The 20,753-nt window shown below is 50.8% G+C and overlaps 1 protein-coding gene across 1 annotated transcript in view; it reads left to right on the top strand.

The window, feature by feature from the left end:
• The first annotated feature begins 7,831 nt into the window (after positions 1-7,831).
• TGM2 (transglutaminase 2) overlaps positions 7,832-20,753 on the top strand; it is a 34,544-nt gene continuing 21,622 nt past the window's right edge. The window contains exons 1-3 of the mRNA XM_065921984.1: positions 7,832-7,954; positions 12,066-12,245; positions 17,122-17,364. Coding sequence (XP_065778056.1) covers positions 7,945-7,954; positions 12,066-12,245; positions 17,122-17,364 — 433 coding nt within the window. The 5' untranslated portion in view covers positions 7,832-7,944. The remainder of the gene's footprint in view (positions 7,955-12,065; positions 12,246-17,121; positions 17,365-20,753) is intronic.

Here is a 20,753-nt window from a genome sequence, read left to right as displayed (position 1 = left end):
TTCTGAGCTGGGCTACCTTGGGCAAGTCACTTCACCTCTCTGACCCTCCTTTTAACACAGGAAAGGATTTTTCAAGCACTTTCTTAGATTTCACTGGGATTAAGTGCTCCAGAAGCATTTCAAGACATAAATAGGATTGGGAAGTAAACAGAAACTCAGTGTACCCTTTTCAAAATTCCGAATTTCAGATGTGGGAACATTTGTGTATTTCTTCTTTACTCATGTGCTGTGCTTGTGGGTTTGGTTTTGTAAGATTGTGCCAATATTGACAAAAGTTGTTTTTTTTTTTAATGGGCTGATTGTGGATTGGTTTTCTTTTTTTTTGGCAAATTTCTTTTCCTTTTTTTTTTTTCTCAGTTGGTATTTTTTTCTACCTACTAGAATTTCTTTTGGAATATTTCCATTTTTATAAAAACTCAATTCTAAATGTAAACAGGTTATTCGTTTCCTCTTGAAAAGTTAATCTTTAATTACCAAAGTGATAACGTAAAAATACTTTTCCACTTAAAAATGTTATCACCTTCCAGGGAATACTGAAATCACCTTTAATCACCACTTCTTGTTGTTTAGTCGTATTTGATTCTTTTGTGAATCAATTAGACTGTAGCCCACCAGGCTCTTCTGCCCATGGGATTTCCCAGACAAGAACACTGGAGTGGGTTGCCATTTCCTCCTCCAGGGGATCTTCCTGACCCAGGGACCAAACCCGCATCTCCTGCACTGCAGGCAGATTCTTTGCCACTGAGCCACCTGGGAAGCCTGTAATCACCACTACCGCCCCGTAATTATGGTCCTAATACTCCTCCCATCACCGTCAGCAATTTGGAGAGAAATTTTCCAAACCTTCTTCTGTGTACTTCTGTTTACATATTTTACATATATTTACTTATTATTTTCATAGGAAATGAATAGTCTTGTGGAATCACATCCTAGGTAATGTCCTGCAATTTGTTTTCTTTGCTCAACGTTGTGACTTGGAATTGTTTTCCTGTCCATACACAGAGGACTACCTCTTCTGGTTTTTAATTGTTGTATAATATTCCTAAGCATGGCTTATTTATCCATCCCCTTTTGCTGGGCACTTAGGTTGTGGCCAGTTTTCACCATAACAAATAATGCTATAAAGACCCCCCCCCTGTACAGGCCCTTTGGGCACAAGTGCAAGTACTTCTGTTAGGTTTAATTTGAAAATGGGGCAATATTTGCAAAGGCTTCCAGAGTTTTATTCTTACTTTATGTTTTTTTTTTTTTTAATCCACTGCCATTTTATTTATTTGGCTGCACTGGATCATAATTGCAACATGTGAGATCTAGTTCCCCAACCAGGGATCAAACCCTGGGCCCCCTGCATTGGGAATGTGGAGCCTTAGCCACTAGACCACCAGGGAAGTCTGTCTACTGCCATATTAAAAAACCATGTTGTTGAGACATAATTTACTCCCCAGAAAATTCATCCACTTATAATGTTCAATTCAACGCTTTTTAGTATAGTCACATATTTGTGCCACCATCACCACAATCTAATTTTAGAACATTTCCTTCACCCTCCCCACAAGAAACCCCATACCCATTATTATACACTCTCCATTCCCCACTCCTCCCTTTAGTCCCCGACAACTACTCTCCCACTTTCCCTTTCTATGGACTTGTCTGTCCTGTACATCTCATAGAAATGGAATCATACTCTATGTAGACATCTGTGATTGACTTCTTTCTCTGAGCATCGTGGTTTGGAAGTTCACCCATGTTGTAGACGCATCACTACTTCATCTTCTTAATCATCAAATAATCAGTCACCCATTTCTGAGTGTTTATTCTCTACCAGGCCTGGTGTTAATCCTCACAGAAAGCCTGAGAAGAAGTAGGCATGATTATTTTTTTTTTTTTGAAGTAGGCATGATTATTATCATACCCATTTTACAGATGAGGAAACTAGGGCTTGGAAGTGCTATGACTTAGCCAAGATCACAGAGGAAAATATTGGTTTGACCAAAAATTTCTTCGAGTTTTTCCATAACATCTTATAGAAAACCTGAATGAATTTTTTTTTTGCCAACTCAATAACTGGCAGAACTGGCTTTGAACCCAGGTCTGTGGAGCTCCCACATCTGTGTCCTTTTAGCTGGACGTCAGTGCTGTGAAAAGAAGCAGGGAGGAAGTGAAAAGTGTGTCAAAGCCTCAATGGGCAGATCACAAAATCCCTTTTGCTCGTAGGCTGCCTCTGGGTCACTGTCATGACCGATGTTGATGGCCCCACGAGGTTGGACCATTAACCCAGTTCCAGATGCCCCCAGACCTTACCAACGTCAGAGCTCTGTCGTCTACTTGTGCAGCTTTTCCGACGCCTCCCTCTCCCTCAGCACTTCCACCTCTAGTGTTTCTTCTCCCCAGTCCTGACGGCTCAGCGTCTAACCTTTAGGGGCTGTGGCACAGTAAGAGTGTTACATCTTTGTTAGGACTGTATGCCAATTAAGTGATCACGGGTTGTGAGTAAGGGTCTAAAGTGGGTTTTCCCACGAGTAAAGCAAGTCTTGCTGCCTGAAATGAACAGGGCTCGACTCTCCAAAAATCCTAAAACCCTCCGTTCCCTGGGGTGTCTGCAGAGTTAAGAACTGCAACCACATGATGGTAACAATAATAGGATCGGCTTACTCTTCTTGGGAGAGGCTGTCACTACTTTGAGCCTCCTCCTCTGAGTCCAGCGGGCTGTGGCGGGGGAGGGGAGGGGTTGTCCCATTTTATTGAAGATTAAGACTTGAGGTCACACAGCCAATAAAGGGAGGGAGAGAGGGCTGGAGCCTGGCACTCTTGGACCCTGTGTCAGCCCCTGCCACACCAACTCACCCTGATTCCATCACGCAAGTCTCAAGTTTCACCCCATTCTTGGTTTCAACTGATGTCCAATTGCCAAGTTAAATAAAAGCAACTTTCTGCCTTTTCAAAACTGAGAGGAGAGGTACAGGCCAAGACTTCTTGTTCTATAGGGTTTGGAGGCCCTACCCTGCTCCTGCCCTAACTTGCTGTGTGATCTTGAGGAAGTCATCTGCACTCTCTGAGGTTCAGCAGTGGGTCTGTCTGCTCCTAGGATCGTAGGAGATATGATTGGAGAGTAAGCTGGGCCCAGACCTCTTGTCTCTGGTGGAGGCAGCAGGAACTGAAAGATGCCCCAGAATCATGTCCTTGCCCCAGGCAACCAGCACCACAGGTCCTGCCAACCAAGGCTCTAAGCTAACTGTCAGAGCCTGCCCCAGGCTTGAACAACGCCCCCCTGCTCCCCCTTCTCTGCCTCTCTCTGCGGCAGATCAGTTGTTCATTCAACAAACATCTACTGAGCAATCACCAGGAATCTGGTGGGCGGTGGTAGACAGACACACACACATGGGTCCTTATACAAGGCAGACTATAGCTGTGCCCTGTGGGTGCTGGGCGTGAAGGAAGGAAATCCTGCTTGGGAGCATAGAAAGCCTGGTGAAACTGACAGGTGGAGAGGGACGGCATCTCAGATGGCACAACCTGAGTCCAGGCCTGGAGGTAGATAACTTCAGGGTGCATTTGGGGGGTTCTGGTGGGGCTGGAGGGTGCAAATGTGGGAGGTGCGACTGTAGGCTAAGATGGGCCAGACCTATAGGGCCTCAACTTTTCGGCAGGAGTCGGACAAGCTCAAATCACTTCTCAGAAGGCTCCCCTTGGCTCCAAACCTCCTCCCACCCTCACATCAGCCCCCTGAGGTCTTGGTGGTAATTCCTGCCTTCACAGAAACTGCAGTTTCAGAGAAATAAACTAAAGGGTCCACGGTCTCCAGAGCTTAAGTGGCAGAGTTGGGGCCAAGACCCTATGCTGGGGGCCAGGGACCTTGGGGAGTGGGGGACACATTGTAAGGGTGGAGCTGAGGATATCATGGCTAAGGCAGTTTTTCCATCTGCAAAATGGACACATTGGGAGGGCCCTCCCCAGTCAGGTGTCCGGTTCTCTGCTCCCCACGGCCTGGGACACCCAACTTCTGCCTTAGAGAGGCCACCCACCCACTCCTCTCAAAGGGCCTAAAAGGTCATGCCTTCCCCCTGACATTTTCCCCAAGGCCCCTGTCCTGATGTCCCTACCTTAGCCCCTCCCACCTCAGAGTCTGGCCCTGCCCGCTCTGGTCTTTAAGCTAGACGCTGCTCATCCGTCATTAGTCACCAGCTGGTAGAAAAGCTGAGACCATGTTCTATCGCGGTCCCACCCACCACTGCCCAGCCCTCCGTCCACTCCCAACTCAGCCAGCCAAGAGGATCTCTGGTCTAGGGGTCCCTTGTCTTTAGGGAAGAGCTGATTGAGCCAGGGCTTGGGATCCCGACTGAGCTGTGTGACGTCAGGCAATCTCCCTGACCTCTCTGAACCTTAATTTCTTCCCTTCCTTTCCTTCTTCCTTTTACTCTGATTCATCCCCACACCACCCACCCCCACTCCCACCCCCATGCCATAGACATTTATTGAACATCTATGCTACACCAGACACCATGGGTCACAGTCATGGATCACAGCCCTTAGAGGTCTCACTTGCCAAGAGCTTTAAGACTAAACATGACCCAGGCCCCTGAGGCCACACTCCTAGGTGGGTGGGAATGGAGGGTGGAGGGGTGGGATAGGACTGACCTCTGAACCCTGGAAAAGCCAGCAGAGGCTTTTGAACCAAGCCCAGGTTTCACATACCCACTTACTGACTGTGATCTCAGGCAAGTCACTTCACCTTTCTGAGTCCCCATTTCCTCATTTAATAAAGGACAAAAATCATATTGTAATTTTAAGTGAGACATCTGGCCGGTAATGGGTTATTCTGAAGTTCTAAAAATTCACCTTTGTCTCCATCTCGAGACCTGGAAATCCTTAGGGAATGAAGGACTGATCCCTCAAAAGGGGGAATTCAGGCCTCAGTCAGTGACCCTGGGAACTGGAAGTTCTTCTAAGTAACCCTCACCAAACAGTCTACATTGTTTGCAACCTGCTTCAGCTACACGCTTCGGAATCTTCCTTTTGTGGGGAAAGGGGAATCCTGACTCTATTTTATTCATTTTTGACGGCACTGGTTGTTGGGCGTGGGCTTTCTCTAGCTAAGGGGTGCAGAGGCTCTTCACTGAGGGGTGCAGGCTCACGGCACTGGCTTCTTTGTTGCAGAGCATGGACTGTACGTGTGGGTTCAGCAGTTGCGGTGCACAGGCTTAGCTGCTCCCAACATGTGGGATCTTCCCAGATCAGGGAAGATAAAACCCTTGTGCCCTGTAGGCAGATTCTCAACCACTGGACCAACCAGGGAAGCCCCAGAGTCCTGACTCTTGATGACATCATCATAGAAAAGTTTTAGGTGATACTGAACACTTACTATGTGCCTCCCGTTGCACAGATGCTATCTTTAATTCCCAAGAATGGTGACTCTTATTATACCCATTTCAGAGATGAGGAAATTGAGGCTTGGAGATAATTTCTAGTAATTTACCCAAGGTCATACAGTCAAGATGACGTCAACTGTGCCCTGCCCTGCACTTCCCCTGCAAGGGATGATGAAGGACCCCTTCCTGCACTGTCTGGGGACCTTGAGCCCATAACTATGCTCCCTGGACCTCAGTTTCCCCCTCAGTAAAAGGCTTTTGAATTTTTTACTTGCCCAATGAGATAAGACAAGGCAACATCTCCCAGGCCTTCTGAACAGATGCAAAAATGGAGTCCCAGAGTAAAACAAAGGCCCCCTGGTCAATAAGCCTGGAATTCAGGTCTTTGGGCCCAGTCTGGGTTCTGGTCTTTATTTACCACTTCTCAGAAGTCAGTTCTGACCCCAACTGTCCTGGGATTGCTCAAGGTCCTGCATCACGTAGGTAGTCACAGTTCTACAGAATCGTGGAGAGGAAAGAAGAAGAGGTGGCTGTCTGGGTCAGGAACAGATCTGGGCCTGTGCCAAGCCCCAAGCCAGGCCCCAGGAACAACATGATGGGCATCCTAATAAGATTCCAGTCCATCCTGCCCTCCAGGGAGCTCCCAAGTAGGGACAATAAAGAAAGATGAGTACCATGTGGAGAAGAACGTGTCATTTTCAAATGGAAAAGAATGAACAAAGGCAAAATTCATCCATTTCTTTGGGGCAAGCCTGGCTCTTATAGAAACACTTAACCTACAGCCTTCCTTCTGCAGAGCCTGACTGTCCTCAGGCCTGCTGTCTCTCTTTGGGGTCCCTGTCCCTCAGGGCCAAGTTCTGGGATACATGGCATTTTTGCTCCAAAACTCAGACATCCCATTTATCTAGTGCTCACTGGGTAATAGTTGCCCAACCTTAGTCATTTTGGTTGAGTCTCTTGCCAGGCCTGAGAGGGAGGAATTCTTGCCCCCATTTTGCAAAGGAGGAAACCTAAAATACCTGGAGACCCAAAATTCCTGCCCGTGGCTCCATAGTGGGATCTCAGACCCTGGCTTCTTGACTGATATTCACTTGCTCCTCTTCCTCCTCAGAGCTCTCGTCAGCTGCAGGGGACACTTTCTCCAACAACCTATAAAATGGGGCAATTACAAGGCTCACCCGTGGGACTATTTTATGGGTCGGCAGGGCCCCAAATCGTTGTGTTTGTTCACTAAGATCCCAGGCAGGGTCCATTTGACTCAGGGACAAACATCTACTGAAACAACACAGAAATGGAAACTGGGGCCAATTTTGTAAGCTCCAATCCATCAAAAGATATGGAACTTACAGGAAGTTCCATTCAGGAAGAAGGGCTGGGGGAGGCTCACAGGCTCCTGTTTCCCCAGAGACCCTTCCTGCTCAGGACTCATGGTGGATAAAAAGCATACAAGGCGGGAGGCTCAGAGGGAGGAGACTGGGTGATGCCTCCTACCCCCAGATGCTAGGAGTGAGAGGCAGAGGTTGAGTCCCTGGGATATTGGCTTTGTCTCCTTCTGGCACAGGGTGGGCCTGCAAGGAGCATCATCAGTGGAAGTGAGAGGGGGAGGGGTAAATGGATGATGGATGGATCGATGGATGGATAAGTGGGTGGGTGAGTGATTAGATGGATGGATAATTAGATGGGACAGAGGAACAGATGAGCTAGAGGGATGTCTGGGTTTTGCTACAGAGACAGGTGTGGTATGTCTGTCTTTGCGGGTGTGTCTGCATGTCTGTACACGAGGCCGTGTCTGTGTGTCCCACAGCCAGGGTCTGCACCTTTGTGCGTCTCTAGGTGCCCCAATCGGATTTTGTGTCCACCTCTGACAGTGTGTTGTCTGTGTGTGTCTGGGAGCTGGGTGCCTCCGGACACCCGCTTATTTCTGTTTGGTTCTCAGTGGGCACCTGTCCAGGTGTGTCTGGCTGTGTCTACGTACAGGTATGTCTCTGATTCCAGGTGTGTGTGTCCAGGTTCATCTGCTATATCTGTCTGTCTGTCTGTGTGTCCACATCCCTAGGTCTCCTTGAGTCTGTATCTGAGGATGTGTGTGTCTTCTTGATCCTGGGTCTGACCTGACTGTGGGTCCATGTCTGTGTGTCCAGGTAGGCCTGTGTGTCCTGATGCAACAGTGTGTCTGTACCTGCGTGGCTGTGTTTCTCTATCTGTGTGTCTCTGTCACCCAAGGTCTGACTCTGCGTATCCAGGTGTGTCTGAGTGTCCCGGCCTGTGTCGCCTGGGGCTATTGTCCCCGCCCTGCGCCCTGTCGGCCTCCCCAGAGGGCGCTCTTGTCCAACCCTCTCACTTCCTCCCTGGGCTCTTGCCTGCGGGGGCGCCCCTGCCGGCTGGTGGAAAGCGCGTGGGCCCAGGCCGGGCAAAGCCGGCCTCGCCAGGCCCCGCCCCCCCGCGCGGCCCCGCCCCCAGCCCGCCCCTAAGCGGGCTATAAGTTCACTTCGCTCTCAGCCTCTGCATTGACCGCTGGCAGTGGTCTGCACTTGGAGTGTCCTGCCCCCAGTCCGAGGAGCACAGCCACCACCTGACCATGGCCGAGGGTGAGTATCAGAGTCAGGGGTGCCGCCGCCGCGCAGGGGCCCCGGGATCCAGGGGCCAGCCATCTCTCCCTAGTCTCGGTGGTCCCACCGGTGCAGTGGGGGGTCAGGACCCGGCTGGACTCAGTTCCTAAGCCCCCGATTTGGAGCACACACAGGAAGGCTGGGCTGGATGAGAGGTGCCTGGCCCCCAGTTCTGGCTCTGCTTGGACCTCAGTTTCTCCATCCCCAGGGCATATTCATTAACCCATGCCTCCCTGGATCAGATGAGGCAATGGGCCACGGAGGCGTGTTATAAACTGTAAGGTACCGTGTTCGCGGACCATTGTCAGTTGTCCTCGGTCCGTTAGTGAAGCCTGGCTCCCTGCTGCGAGCTGGGCATGAAGCCGCGCAGAGAGTGCTGGCCTGGCCTCGGGGACTGAGCTCTGGTTAGTCCCTCATGGTGTGTAAGCCAAGCCTGGCTGTCTTCTTGGTCGCAGCGGGTGGAGAGGAGCGCCTTGCATCCAGTGGAGGAGAGGCCTGAAAGCAGGCTTGCTCTCGCAGGTCCCTCCCTGCTTCCAACCTCTGCATCCCCTGCCCTTGGCCACTGGTTGAGTCTCGGTTTCCCATCCTGTAAAACACGGACAGTAACACCAGCCACTGGTACATCTGTGAGGAGAGGAGTGGAGAAGGGGCTCAATTCATTTCCTACCTGTCCCCCCTCCACACACGCAGACACAGACACACAGATAGACAGACAGACCGACACACACACGGGCAGGACTACCATTTCAGAGGCAAGATTTCTACAGTGGGGGACGTGCCTGCACTAATGCTGCTGTACTCAGCGCCCTGGCTGACTCTTGGGTCAAGTCCATTTGGAAGTGGCCTTGGCACCACCGCAGCCCCCAGGAAAGAGGTTGGGCGGAGGGAACGTTGGAAGGGCACAGTGGGCAGATGGAGGGGGAATGAGTGGGAGGACCCATGGATGTGCCTGGCTGGCTGTGCGTTCTCAGGCCACCTTTGTCCCTCTCTGGGACCCAGTTTCCCAACACATGTGCCTGAAAGCCAGCTAGGTGGCCACTTGTGTCCCATGCAGTTTCCCATCACTGTCCCCAAGAGTGGGGCTCAGTAGGGCTGGAGGACCTGGAGTGGCCAGTTATGATGAGCCCCCTGCCCCATTGCCAGAGTGGGCCACTTCCTACCGGGGTCCCAGTGGCCTGGAAGACCTCAGGTCCTTTCTCGGTACAGAAATCCTGTGATCCTGGTGTTTCTGTACCTCTAGAGCTGGGCGACTTAGCAGCAACAGAGCTGGACGTAATTTCTGGGAATCCTTCTTCACACAATAGCGTGAGACAGCGCCCCATTTGCCCCAGACCAGGATCTGACCGTCTCCCACGGGGACAACAAATTTCAGAGGCGAGATCTCTACGATGGGGGACGTGGCTGCACTAATGCTGCTGGACTCAGCACCCTGAGCCTCTTTGCTGCGTCAGCTCTCTGGAGTTGCAGTTTTCCTTCTTCACCTTAGGAGGCCATCAGGAAGTTCTTCCTTGTGGCTAGTGGAGGTCTCTCCTGCTGAGATCACGTCCTGCTGAGATTACAGGGGCCTCACCTTCCACCCAGGTGTGAAACAATGCAGGATGTGTGTGGCGGGGGGTGGACAAGAGATCCTGAGCTGTGAGTGAGGTGGTTACCCGGCCGGCTCCAGACTCTACAGCCCTGGATTCTGGATTCAAATCCTCAAGCTTGGTCTTGCCCTTGCCATGAGACCTGGGGCCACATAATGTCCCTACAAAGTGAAGACAGTGATAGTAACTGTGTCTGATGCAAAGAACCGACTCATTGGAAAAGGCCCTGATGCTGGGAAAGATTGAAGGCAGGAGGAGAAGGGGACGACAGAGGATGAGATGGTTGGATGGCATCACTGACTCAATGGACATGAGTTTGAGTAAACTCTGGGAGTTGGTGATGGACAGGGAAGCCTGGCGTGTTGCAGTCCATGGGGTTGCAAAGAGTCAGACACGACTGAACGACTAAACTGAACTGAAGTGGGCAGTTGTGAGTTTAAGTGGAGATAGCCCATGTCAAAGTCCTTGGCAGTCTCTGGGCAATTTGTTTGCACCTCATTTAGAGGATGTTCAGTGGCAGGAGGGAGGAGAACTGTGTGGATGACACCATGGGAGGACTTCCCTGCTGGGTGACTTTGGCCAGTGCCTGCCTCTGGGCCTCAGTGGGAGCACTTACTCTTAAGGGCCCCATAGCTCTGGGAGTCCTGCCTTGCCCACTCCTCCCACCCTACTGTCCCTTTAATCTTGACCTTGATTGTGTCAGATTGAGCTTGCCAAGGTTATGAGACTTGTGTTTTCCTTAGCCCCTCACTGGCCTGTCACTTTGGTCTTCAACTCCTTCGGAAATTATAAAGAGAACTTGCACACATCAAACTTTTGCCCTGGGCTAAGCCCTTGAAGCTTCAGAAAAGGAGGCACAGAGAGGGAGAGACACCTGCCGAGGATCACACAGCAGTACAACCAAACTGAAACCCAGGTCCGGAAGACTCTCAAACTCCTGTCATTAAAAAAAAAAATTATTATAGAGAATATTGAGCACATATAAAAGTAGAGAGAATAGTGTAATAATGCCTATGTTCTCATCACCCAGTTTCAACCACCACCAGCTTATAGCTACTGCTGCTTCCTGTCCCTCATCACCCCCTCTTCCATTATTTGAAAGCAAATCCCATACATTGGCCTTCCCTTGTGGCTCAGCTGGTAAAAATCTGCCTGCATTGTGGGAGACCTGGGTTCGATCCCTGGGTTGGGAAGATCCCCTGGAGAAGGGAAAGGCTACCCACTCCAGTATTTTCGCCTGGAGAATTCCATGGACTACAGTCCATGGGGTCACAAAGAGTTGAACACAACTGAGCGACTTTCACTTTGACTTCACTTCCGATGCATCACATCGTTCATCTGTAAATATTTCAATATTTCTCTCCAATGAATAAGGACTCATATTTAGACATGGTCAAATTAAAAATTCCTTAACATCACCATTTTCTATCAGTGTTCAAATTTCCAATTGCGTGTAATAAATAGCTTTTAAATTCAAAATCCAAGTAAGGCTTATCCAGCACAGTGGGTTATAATGTGCCTTAGGTTTCTTTTAGTTTATAGGTTATCCCTTCAACTTTTTTTTTCTTGTATTTTTTCTTTATTTCTTTCTCTTTTGCAATTTATTGGTTAAAGAAACCAAATACTTTGCTTGTAGTTTCCCAGAGTATGAATTTTGTTGATCAAGTGTGGGTCCTGGGACTTCCCAGGTGGTTCAGTGGGTAAACAATCCACCTGCAATGTAGGAGATGCAGGTTCAATCCCTGGGATGGGAAGATCCTCTGGAGGAGGGCATGGCAACCCACTCTAGTATTCTTACCTGGCAAGTTGCATGGACGAAGGAGCCTTGCAGTCCATAGCATTGCAGAGTTGGACACGACTGAAGTGACTGAACTTGCATGCATGTCCTGGTCCTAAATTGAATGAGTTCCTCAGCCCTCTGTATTTCCTAGAAATTGAAAATTAAACCTAAAAGGCAAAGTGTAACTAACCAATACCAAATACCACCCTACTTTTTACCAAAAGAACCCTCCAGTCACAAAAGATTAGCCCGTGTCTAGGAGGTATGTTATTATGTGCCAGGCACTGGGCTAAACAGTTCATAGCCACCCTGGGTCCTACTGTCCCCCACTGTGGACTCAGATGGGGGAAGTGAGGCCCAGAAGAGCTGAGTCGCCTGAGGGCCACAGTCAGGGGTTGGCAGAGCCTTCCCCACTTGCCCCAGTGTGCACAATGTGTGATTAAGAGTTGGGGAGGACTTCCCTGGTGGTCCAGTAGTTAGAACTCTGAGCTTCCACTGCAGCAGGCCTGGGTTTGATCCTGGGTCAGGGAACTAAGGTCCCGCAAGTGGTGCAGCATGGCCAAAAAAAAAAAAAACAGTTGTGGACATTTAGGCCAGGTTAACTTCTGCATGACAGGGCAACTGAGGGTTGGGAGGGCCCTGAACACCCCGTGTCCAGGGAGCCTGGGGCACACAGCTGGCTGTGAAGTGGAACCTTGGCTCAAGCCCCTCTCTGTCTCCGCAGAGCTGGTCCTGGAGAGATGTGACCTGGAGCTGGAGGCCAATGGCCGTGACCACCACACAGCTGACCTGTGCAGGGAGAGGCTGGTGGTGCGGCGGGGCCAGCCCTTCTGGCTGACTCTGCACTTCGAGGGCCGAAACTATGAGGCCAGCGTGGACAGCCTCACCTTCTGTGCTGTGACTGGTGAGTACTACCCTCCAACCCCTCCCCGTTCTGTGATTTCATTATCCCCTGACAGACCATGGGAAATGTGACACCATTCCTCCTCCTGGGAAGAAATTCCAATTCTCAGGAATTCCCCTGAGAAATTCCCAGCAGTCACTACCCCATTTTACAGATGAGAGAACTGAGGCCCAGAGAGTGGAGAGATGTCATCCCACACCACTCAGCCTTATAGACAAGCCTGTGATTCTGGGTGCCTGGCTTCCTGACGACCTGTTATCACCAGGGTTGGGGGTGGGGGCGGTGTTTGCTAGCACACAGGTCCATCGAGAGCCTGCCTGCCTTTTCCCAACTCCAAACAATTTTCCAATTATCAACAGCTTCTTCTCCAAACCCATACAACCTGACCAGGCCTCTGGGATCAGACCCAAAGGGAATCTGGGTGGTAGAGAGAACCCAGATTTCTCTAGCTCTCTGAGTGGGCAGTTTTGTGTTCCCATAGTTCTTTCTCTAAGCATCAGGAGGCTGCCTCAGACTCACAGACTTGGATTCTGGTGTGGACCAGACTGCCTACCCGCTGTGTGACCTTGGGCAAATTACTTAGCCTCTCTGAGCTAAAGCACTCCTAATAAAAAGTCCTTGGGTAAAAAGAGCCTGACACGAGGGAGTGCCCTGCAAACGTTCACAGCAGTTACTGATCTTGCTCCAGGGACTCTAGTGATGGGTGAAGGGACTTTGAGGCCCCAGTAACCCCATCCCCAGATACACAATGCCCAGTCATCTTTGTTTGCCATATGCAGAAAGTGACCTTAAATGCCACTAGGTTTGGCTTCTGGTGGGAGCTACTCCCTTGAGGTCAGCGAGGGGCCACCTGGCTGGAACTCTGGCCCGAGGGTGGGAAAGGCCAGCTCTAGCTCTTTCTGTGGTCTCTGAGGCCAGAGAGCAAGCAGGCTGAGGCTTGTATTACCTGGGAAGCCGTTTGATAAAGCTTATCACAGTGCCTGCAGACCTGCTACGGATATCCCCTCCATCCCTTTCCTCCCTCCCCTTTCCCTTCTGGCAGGGACACACCTACTAACCAGGGGCATCCCCCCACACACACTCACACCCAGCAGCCTTGGGGTTCATTCCATAGACCTGAGGGCCCTCTGGCAAGTTTCTGATCTTCCCAGTCTCAATTTCCCCTTCTGTAAAGTGGAAGCCTGAATCTTTGGAACTTAAGGGCTGGGGGTGGTGCCCTGAGAAGAGTTAGGCTTGGACTGGGGAGAATCACATCTGTGCTGTAAGTATACTTATTCAGAATCCTTCTGTTTTGAGTGTGTAACTAGCCCCCATTTTACAGATGGGAACACTGAGGCTCAGAATGGTCAATTTACTTGCCCAGGTCACACAGCAGGATTCAAACCCTGACCCCAGAGTTGAGGCTTTTTGTTGCTGTGATCTGAGAGCAGAGACATCTACTTGTTCACCACAAGGGCCTGCCGGCCTTGATTTATTCGTCTGTGAAATAGATGGTCGTTGAACTGCTGGTATGGGAATTTCCCACCATTTTTCCCCTTCTTTCACTCTCAAGGTGTTTGATTTCTTCTTCCTTCTTTTCCATTTGTCTAGGCAACCTGGTGCTAGGTAATGAAGCCCCTAGTTCAGGGTTGGGACCACAACAGGAGGCAGGCAGCTGACCTTCTTACCCCAGCAACTAATCTCTGTTCTCTGGTCTCTGCCAACTTATCTCAAGCCATCACCAACCTGCCCTGCTAACTTCCGCAGCCCCCAGGGCAGCCATAGAAGGCACTGTATCTCTGGGTGCTCTTGACTTCCCTGTCTGAGCTACCACGACCCTCCCATGGGCTGAAGAAGCTGAGGGACAATGACAGGAAGCCAGGCTTCCCGCCTCAAGGCCTTGTTTGGGTCAGCCTCTGGCCAAGCCTGGCCCAGGCACCCTGCTTTGGTGTTAGCACTTTCTAGCCTGTGATCCACTTCTCCTACCTCTTTAGGGAAACTGAGGCCCAGAGAGGGGAGAGAGCTGGTGAAGGTCACCCAGTAAAGGGAGTGTGTGGCCTGATGCCACCCACGCCCAGATGCTGTGTGACTCACCCTGACACTTCAAGGCTGGACAGGCTTGTTGTGGGGTACAGACCACAGCAGACAAGCCCCATCCCTATTACGGACTGAAGCTCTACTTCCCCCCAAGGGAGTCCAGGGTTTGAGGGTGGAGGGGTGACAGTGAGTGCAGCCTGGAACAGTGAAAAGAACCCTTATGAGTCTAATAGCAGGCTTGACTCTGGAAGCTTCCCCTCATACACCCCACCCAGCCCCTCACTGCTGTGGTCAGGATAGAGACCAGGACCCCTCAGGTCTCCAGGGTCATTTATGCCCAGTGGGATCTCTGTGGAGCCTCTGGCTCCACAAAGAATACGGCATGGAACGGCAGCTAAGGAATTTTCTAAGCCAGCTTATGTGAACAGTGGTGGGGTTGGGGGACATGTCGCCCATCCTCATCCCATCCCCCAAGACCCCTCAGAAGAAATAGGGGTGTGTGTGTGTACAAGGCTGCCACAGGACAGAGAGCAAGTGTTTCCTGGCCGGTCCCCAAGGGCAGTGTGTCAGTGGTGACAGTGACTATGGGATCCTGCCCACCCTGTTACTGTGGAAACCAGGACATTGATCATCCCAACAGAGTGTCTTCTGAGAATGAAAAGATTATGAATAAAAGAATTATGCTGGGACCACAGGCATGAAAGGGTTTCCCTAGTGACTCAGTGATAAAGAGTCTGCCTGCAACGCAGGAGATGCGGGTTCAATCCCTGGGTGAGGAAGATCCCCTGGAGAAGCAAATGGCAACCCACTCCAGTATTCTTGCCTGGGAAATCCCATGGACAGAGGAGCCTGGCAGGCTATAGTCCATGGGGTTACAAAAGACTTACCAACTAAACCACAACAATAGGCGTAGAATGGGACTATCCTGGGAAAACTAGGATGTTTGGTCACCCCAACTTTATCACTCTCAGCCAGTTTCCATATCTGTGAAGTGATACAATTGAACCGGGCAATTACTACATTCTACTCCAGTCTCAAAATCTGCTATTTGGCATGAGAACTCTGATTTGTAATGGTCTTGTTGGATGATGTTGAGGATAGCTCATGCTTACTGCATAATTACTATGTGCTCGTCACTGCTTTAAATGCTTTCTATGAACTCTTACCGATTCCTCTAAACAGCGTTTAGAAGGTAGTAGTGACAGTAATAAATAATTAACTATTATTTATGAGCACTTACTGCGTGCCAGGCACCTTGTAATGTGCTTTACAAGCCTCAGCTTCTTTAAGCCTCACGATGACCTTATGAGGAGGTACTGCAATTGACACCATTTTATAGATGAGGAAACGGGCACAGAGAAGCTAAATAGCTTGTCCAAGGTCACATAGTCAGTTTCAGACCTGGAATCAAACCTTTCTGGGAATGTAGTCTAAGCCTGTGTTCGTCTTTGTTGAGAAAATTGCAGATCAGAGAGGTCTCATGACTTAGCCCAGGTCACACAGCACTGCAGGTCTCAGTGGGGGAACCAGACTCAGGCTGGCTCTTGGGCCCTGGTGCTGCCCGATTCCTCCCCTGAATGCTAATTCTGGAAGACAGGGAGTGTTTAAAGAGTTACAGCTGGCTCTTGGCACGCAGGGCCCCAGAGGCCGACATCATGCCTGTTAGTTCATAGTTATATTTGGGCCCGGGTGTGGGCGGGGCTGGCAGGTAGCCCCTTACTGAGCAGGCCCCCTTACTGTCAGCAGTGGATGGGCAGAGTGGCAGGGAGGGAGATGGAAGAATAAACAGAAACCCTCCCGGGCAGCCGCCCAACCAGGCAGAGAAAGTTCTGTTTCTTCTCTCCACCACCCAAGTCCAGAAAGGGTGACCGGCCCCCCTCGCCCTCCCTATGACTCAGACCTGCCTGCAAAATCTGGGCCCTGCCCTCCCCCCGAAAAAGAGCAATTTGGAGGCAGGCGCTCACCACACTGAGACCTGAGACCCTGTGCCCTCCCAATTAGGGAAACCTCCCCTTTGGGAGAGAGATAACGTGGGGAGCCCAGGGCCTGGAGACCCGGGCCCAAATGCTGACTTTGCCACAGACCCCAGGAACATTCTTGGAAGAGCCCTTCTCTCTGAGCCTCAGTTTTTCCACCTGTACAAGGGGTCTCGGGGGAAGCGGGAAGTGCCAGGGGCGCTTGGTGAAGTGTCAGAGGCTGTAGGGAGGTGAGGGATGGTTCTGGCTCTTCAGAGTTGCCTGTGGAGATTCAGAGGCCAAGAGGTGGAGGAGGCCTTGGGGAGACAGACACCTGGATCTACAATGGCCAGCACCCTCTGCTAGCCAGGAGCAAGCAGGCTCTCAGAGAGAGCCCTACTGGCCACTTCAGAGGACCGAGGTCCCATTTTACTCAGAGTCTGGGCTTCTTTTTCTGAAAGAGAAAGCAGGATGCCAGCAGGTAAAGGATTTAAGTGCTAATGGAGGACCATTGGGGAGTACCTTGCCTCATTCCTGTCCATTTTACAGATGGGCAAACTGAGCCCAGGGAGGAGCATATTCTTGCTCAAAGTCACGCCAGTCCAGAACAGTGTCACTGTGACCCTGTCCCAGGCCACGCTATCCCCTCTCCCAGGAGACTGAGGACGTGCTGTGTGCCTGCCACTTTTCATGCATTCCCACAAAACCAGCCTGTATGTTTTGGAGTCCAATCCCCAGATGAAGAAGCCAAGGCTCAGAGAGATGAAACCACTCCTCCAAGTTCTTCTGGGCCTCACAGCCAGGCCCAGGGCATCCCTCGGGCATGCACTCTGCCCCTTCCAGGCTCGGTGCTCACCCTCCCTCACCACCCGCAGTTCATGGCCCCATGCTTTCTCCCTCTGCAGGCCCAGACCCCAGCGAGGAGGCCGGGACCAAGGCCCTCTTCAGGCTGTCCGATGCTGTGGAGGAGGGGGCCTGGGCGGCGGTGGCAGTGGACCAGCAAGACAGCACCCTATCGCTGCATCTCACCACTCCGGCCAATGCCCCCATTGGCCACTACAGACTCAGCTTAGAGGCCTCCACCGGCTACCAGGGCTCCAGTTTCATGCTGGGTCAGTTCACCCTCCTCTTCAACAGCTGGTGTCCAGGTGAGCTGCACTCTATCCATGGCCAGGATGGGGAATGGGCAGAGCTGGACCCACCCATGGGAACCATTTGGTGGCGGGGGTGTGGTGGGCGGAAGATGGGGCAGCAGAGACATCCAGGTGGACTGAGTGAGGCTCTAGCCTCCCAAGACTTCATGATGTCAGAACTCTCATTATTCCCATTTACAGAGGTGGGGACAGGCTCACAGAAGCAAATGACCTGCCCCAGTCTACACAGCGACCAGGGCTTCCCTGGTAGCTCAGAGGGTAAAGAATCCACCTGCAATGCGGGAGACCCTGGTTCGATTCCTGGGTTGAGAAGATCCCCTGGAGGAGGACATGGCAACCCACTCCAGTATTCTTGCCTGGAGAATTCCACGGACAGAGGAGCCTGATGGGCTGTAGTCATGGGGTTGCAAAGAGTCAGACACAACCAAGCAACTAAGCACAGTGCTCAGCTACAAAGGCATCCCACCTTGTGTCTGAGGCCCTGGCAGTTGAGCTGGGCCTGGAGGTGGCCTGGGTCAGAAACCCCATTCAGGAAAGGACTGTCCAGTGGAGGCCCAGGGCCATGGCCTCATACCTGGTTCTATTTTGTGGGACTCTGTTTTAAATCTCACCAGACTGGCATGGGGAAGGGAAGCAGGGAGATGGAGGGATGGGGTACCCAGAAGAGGTGGGCAGGAGCAGTTTGGCCACCTACGTGCTCCTTATACACTCTTTTTTTAAAAAAATAAATTATCACTATCACCATTTTTTTTTTAAACTTCTCTTTTGATTTCTGTTTTAAAAATATATCTTTATTTATTTATTTTTGGCTGTGCTGGGTCCTTGTTGCTGTGAGGCTAGTTTCTCTAGTTGCAGTGAGCAGCGGCCACCCTTTGTTGGGGTGCCTTCTCATTGCAGTGGCTTGAAGCACAGGTTCTAGGTGTGCGGGCTTCAGTAGTTGCTTCACTGCAGCACGGGGGCCCCAGAGTTGCAGCTGTCGGACTCTATGGAATGCAGGCTTGGGAGTTGCAGTGCACAGGCTTAGTCGTCTCATGGCAGGTGGGATTTTCCCGGACCCTTACCACTGAGCCACCAGGGAGAGGCCCCTTTATACATTCTTTTAATGATTGCTCAACAACCCTCAGGGGCAGAGATTAGCATCCTCGTTTTACAGACAGGAAACTGAGGCTTAGAGATAAGTGGCTTTTGGCAGCTCCTTCGAGTAAGTTGGCCGATGCCGGACAAAACCAGAGAATCAGGAAAAGAGCTGAGTCTGTCTCGGGCAGGAAAGAGGAGGGGGTCGCAGAGTCCATGGGGTCGCAAAGAGTCGGACACGACTGAGCGACTAACACTACTACTGCAGCTCATACCTAGCCAGGCAGAGAGAGGGGCCGTGTGGGCAGGCCCAGCCTGGTGATGGACTTCCCTCCTCGAAGCCCGGCCCCAGAGCAGAAATTCTGGCCTCCTACTGGACCAGACCAGACCTCCAGACCACCAGCCTCCGACTGGGCCACTGCTTTATTTATTTATTTTTCTTCTCCATTTGGGGGCATTTTCTTTGAACAGAAAGATTTTTTATTTTCTCTTATATATCCTTTGGCTATTCTTTCTTTTTTTCATTTTGTTTTGGCTCTGCTGGGTCTTCCTTGTTGCTCGGGCTTTTCTCTAGTTGCAGTGAGTGGGGGCTACTTTCTATTCATAGTTGCAGTGCGTGGGCTTTTCACTGAGGTGGCTTCTCTTATTGTGGAGCACGGGCTCTAGGCTCACTGTCTTCAGTAGTTGTGGTTCCGGGGCTCTAGAGCACGAGGGATCAAACCCCCGTCTCCTGCATTGGCAGGTGGATTCTTTACCACTGAGCCACCAGGGAAGCCCTGGCTTTTATTTTTAATTATAACAGTAAGATATGAGAACACCCTCTTTATAAAAGCTTCAAGCACTGCAGAGAGATAGCCTCCCACCCTTCACTCCCCTCCTTAGGAAACACCATTATTAGCTGTCTCTGGAGGGCTTATCTCCTTAGATTCAAGTGTATGTATCTGAAGACATTGCTGCATTTTTTTTAATTCCAGTTTTATTGAGATATAATTGACCTATAGCACTGTATAAGCTTAAGGTGTATGGCATAATGATTTGACTTACTTGCATCATGAAATGATTATCACAATAAGTTTAGTGAACATCCATCATCTGATATACATACAAAATTTAAATAAAAAATATTTTCCTTGTGGTAAGAACTCAGGAGTTATTCTCTTAAGAACGTTCATATGTAACATACAGCAGTGTTAATTATATTGATCATGTTGTAGAAGACGTCATTGCTTTATCGATTTCCCTGGTTTAAACATTAAAGAATCCCACCGTATACATCAACCTAGAACTTGGGATTTCTTTTTTCTCCCTCTACCGTCTTGAGGCTCTTTCCGCATCAGTTTGCATACATCTGCTCATCTCTTGCTGTTTTATTTTTGTTTTGTTTATTTATTTGGCTTTATTAAGTGGTGGTTTGCAGGATTTTCAGTCTTTGTCGTGGCGTGCAGAATCTTAAGTTGGGGCACACAAACTCTTAGTCACGACATGTAGGATCTTGTTCCCCAAACAGGGATCGAACCTGGGTCCCTTGCATTGGAAGTGCATTGGAGTCTTAGCCAATGCACCAGCAGGAAAGTCACTGTTGATCATTTTTAAGAGCTGCGAGTGCTCCGGGCCTTGCCATCTGGCTCCCATCCACCGACATGAGTTGGTTCTCCCCTTATTACAGGGAGGAGTTTCCTTGCTCACATGCCCTGTGGCCACACCGAATGGATTCTCAGGACAGAAGTGGCCTTGCTGATCCCACTGTCCACTCATTTTGATTTTAATCAGAGTGAACTTACAGGTAGCCGGCGACCCTGCTCCTGGGGCAGGAACTTGGCATTGCCCCTCCCCAACCCCATCACCATGGGGTTTCGGAGTTCAAGGGACGGGCAGTGAGGATCTGGGGGATGACCCCTCCCTGTGGCCTTGCCTCTTCCCTGCCCGGAGGGATGGGGTGGCAGCCAGCCAAGCACCACAATGACTAAAGGGACCAACCTCCCAGGGCGGGGAGCTGGAAATGTGGAGATAGGAAGTTGGACTCAGTGGGGGTGGGGGGCGCTAAGGGAGGAACCTGCTCCCCCTCTTGGGGGAGAAGGCAGCATCTGCCCATGACCTGGGGGCCTCCGGTCCCTGAGTTCCAGCATGGTCAGGATCCCAAGTGAGCATCCCCAAGACCTCCGTCTTTACCAGGAGAGACTTGAGTGGGGACATCATAGTCCCAACCTCCTGGGCTGCGGTGGGGACGGTTCAACATGTGCTGACCCTCCCACAGGATGAGGAAATATCATGGGCTTTTCTTTCTCTCAGATTCTTTCTCCCACGCCACC

The sequence above is a fragment of the Muntiacus reevesi genome, chromosome 2 (genome assembly GCF_963930625.1).
Source record: "Muntiacus reevesi chromosome 2, mMunRee1.1, whole genome shotgun sequence".
In the NCBI taxonomy this organism is placed as follows: Eukaryota; Metazoa; Chordata; class Mammalia; order Artiodactyla; family Cervidae; genus Muntiacus; species Muntiacus reevesi.
The sequence above is the reverse complement of the archived record's forward strand: the minus strand, read 5'-3'. Positions and strand labels throughout refer to the sequence as shown.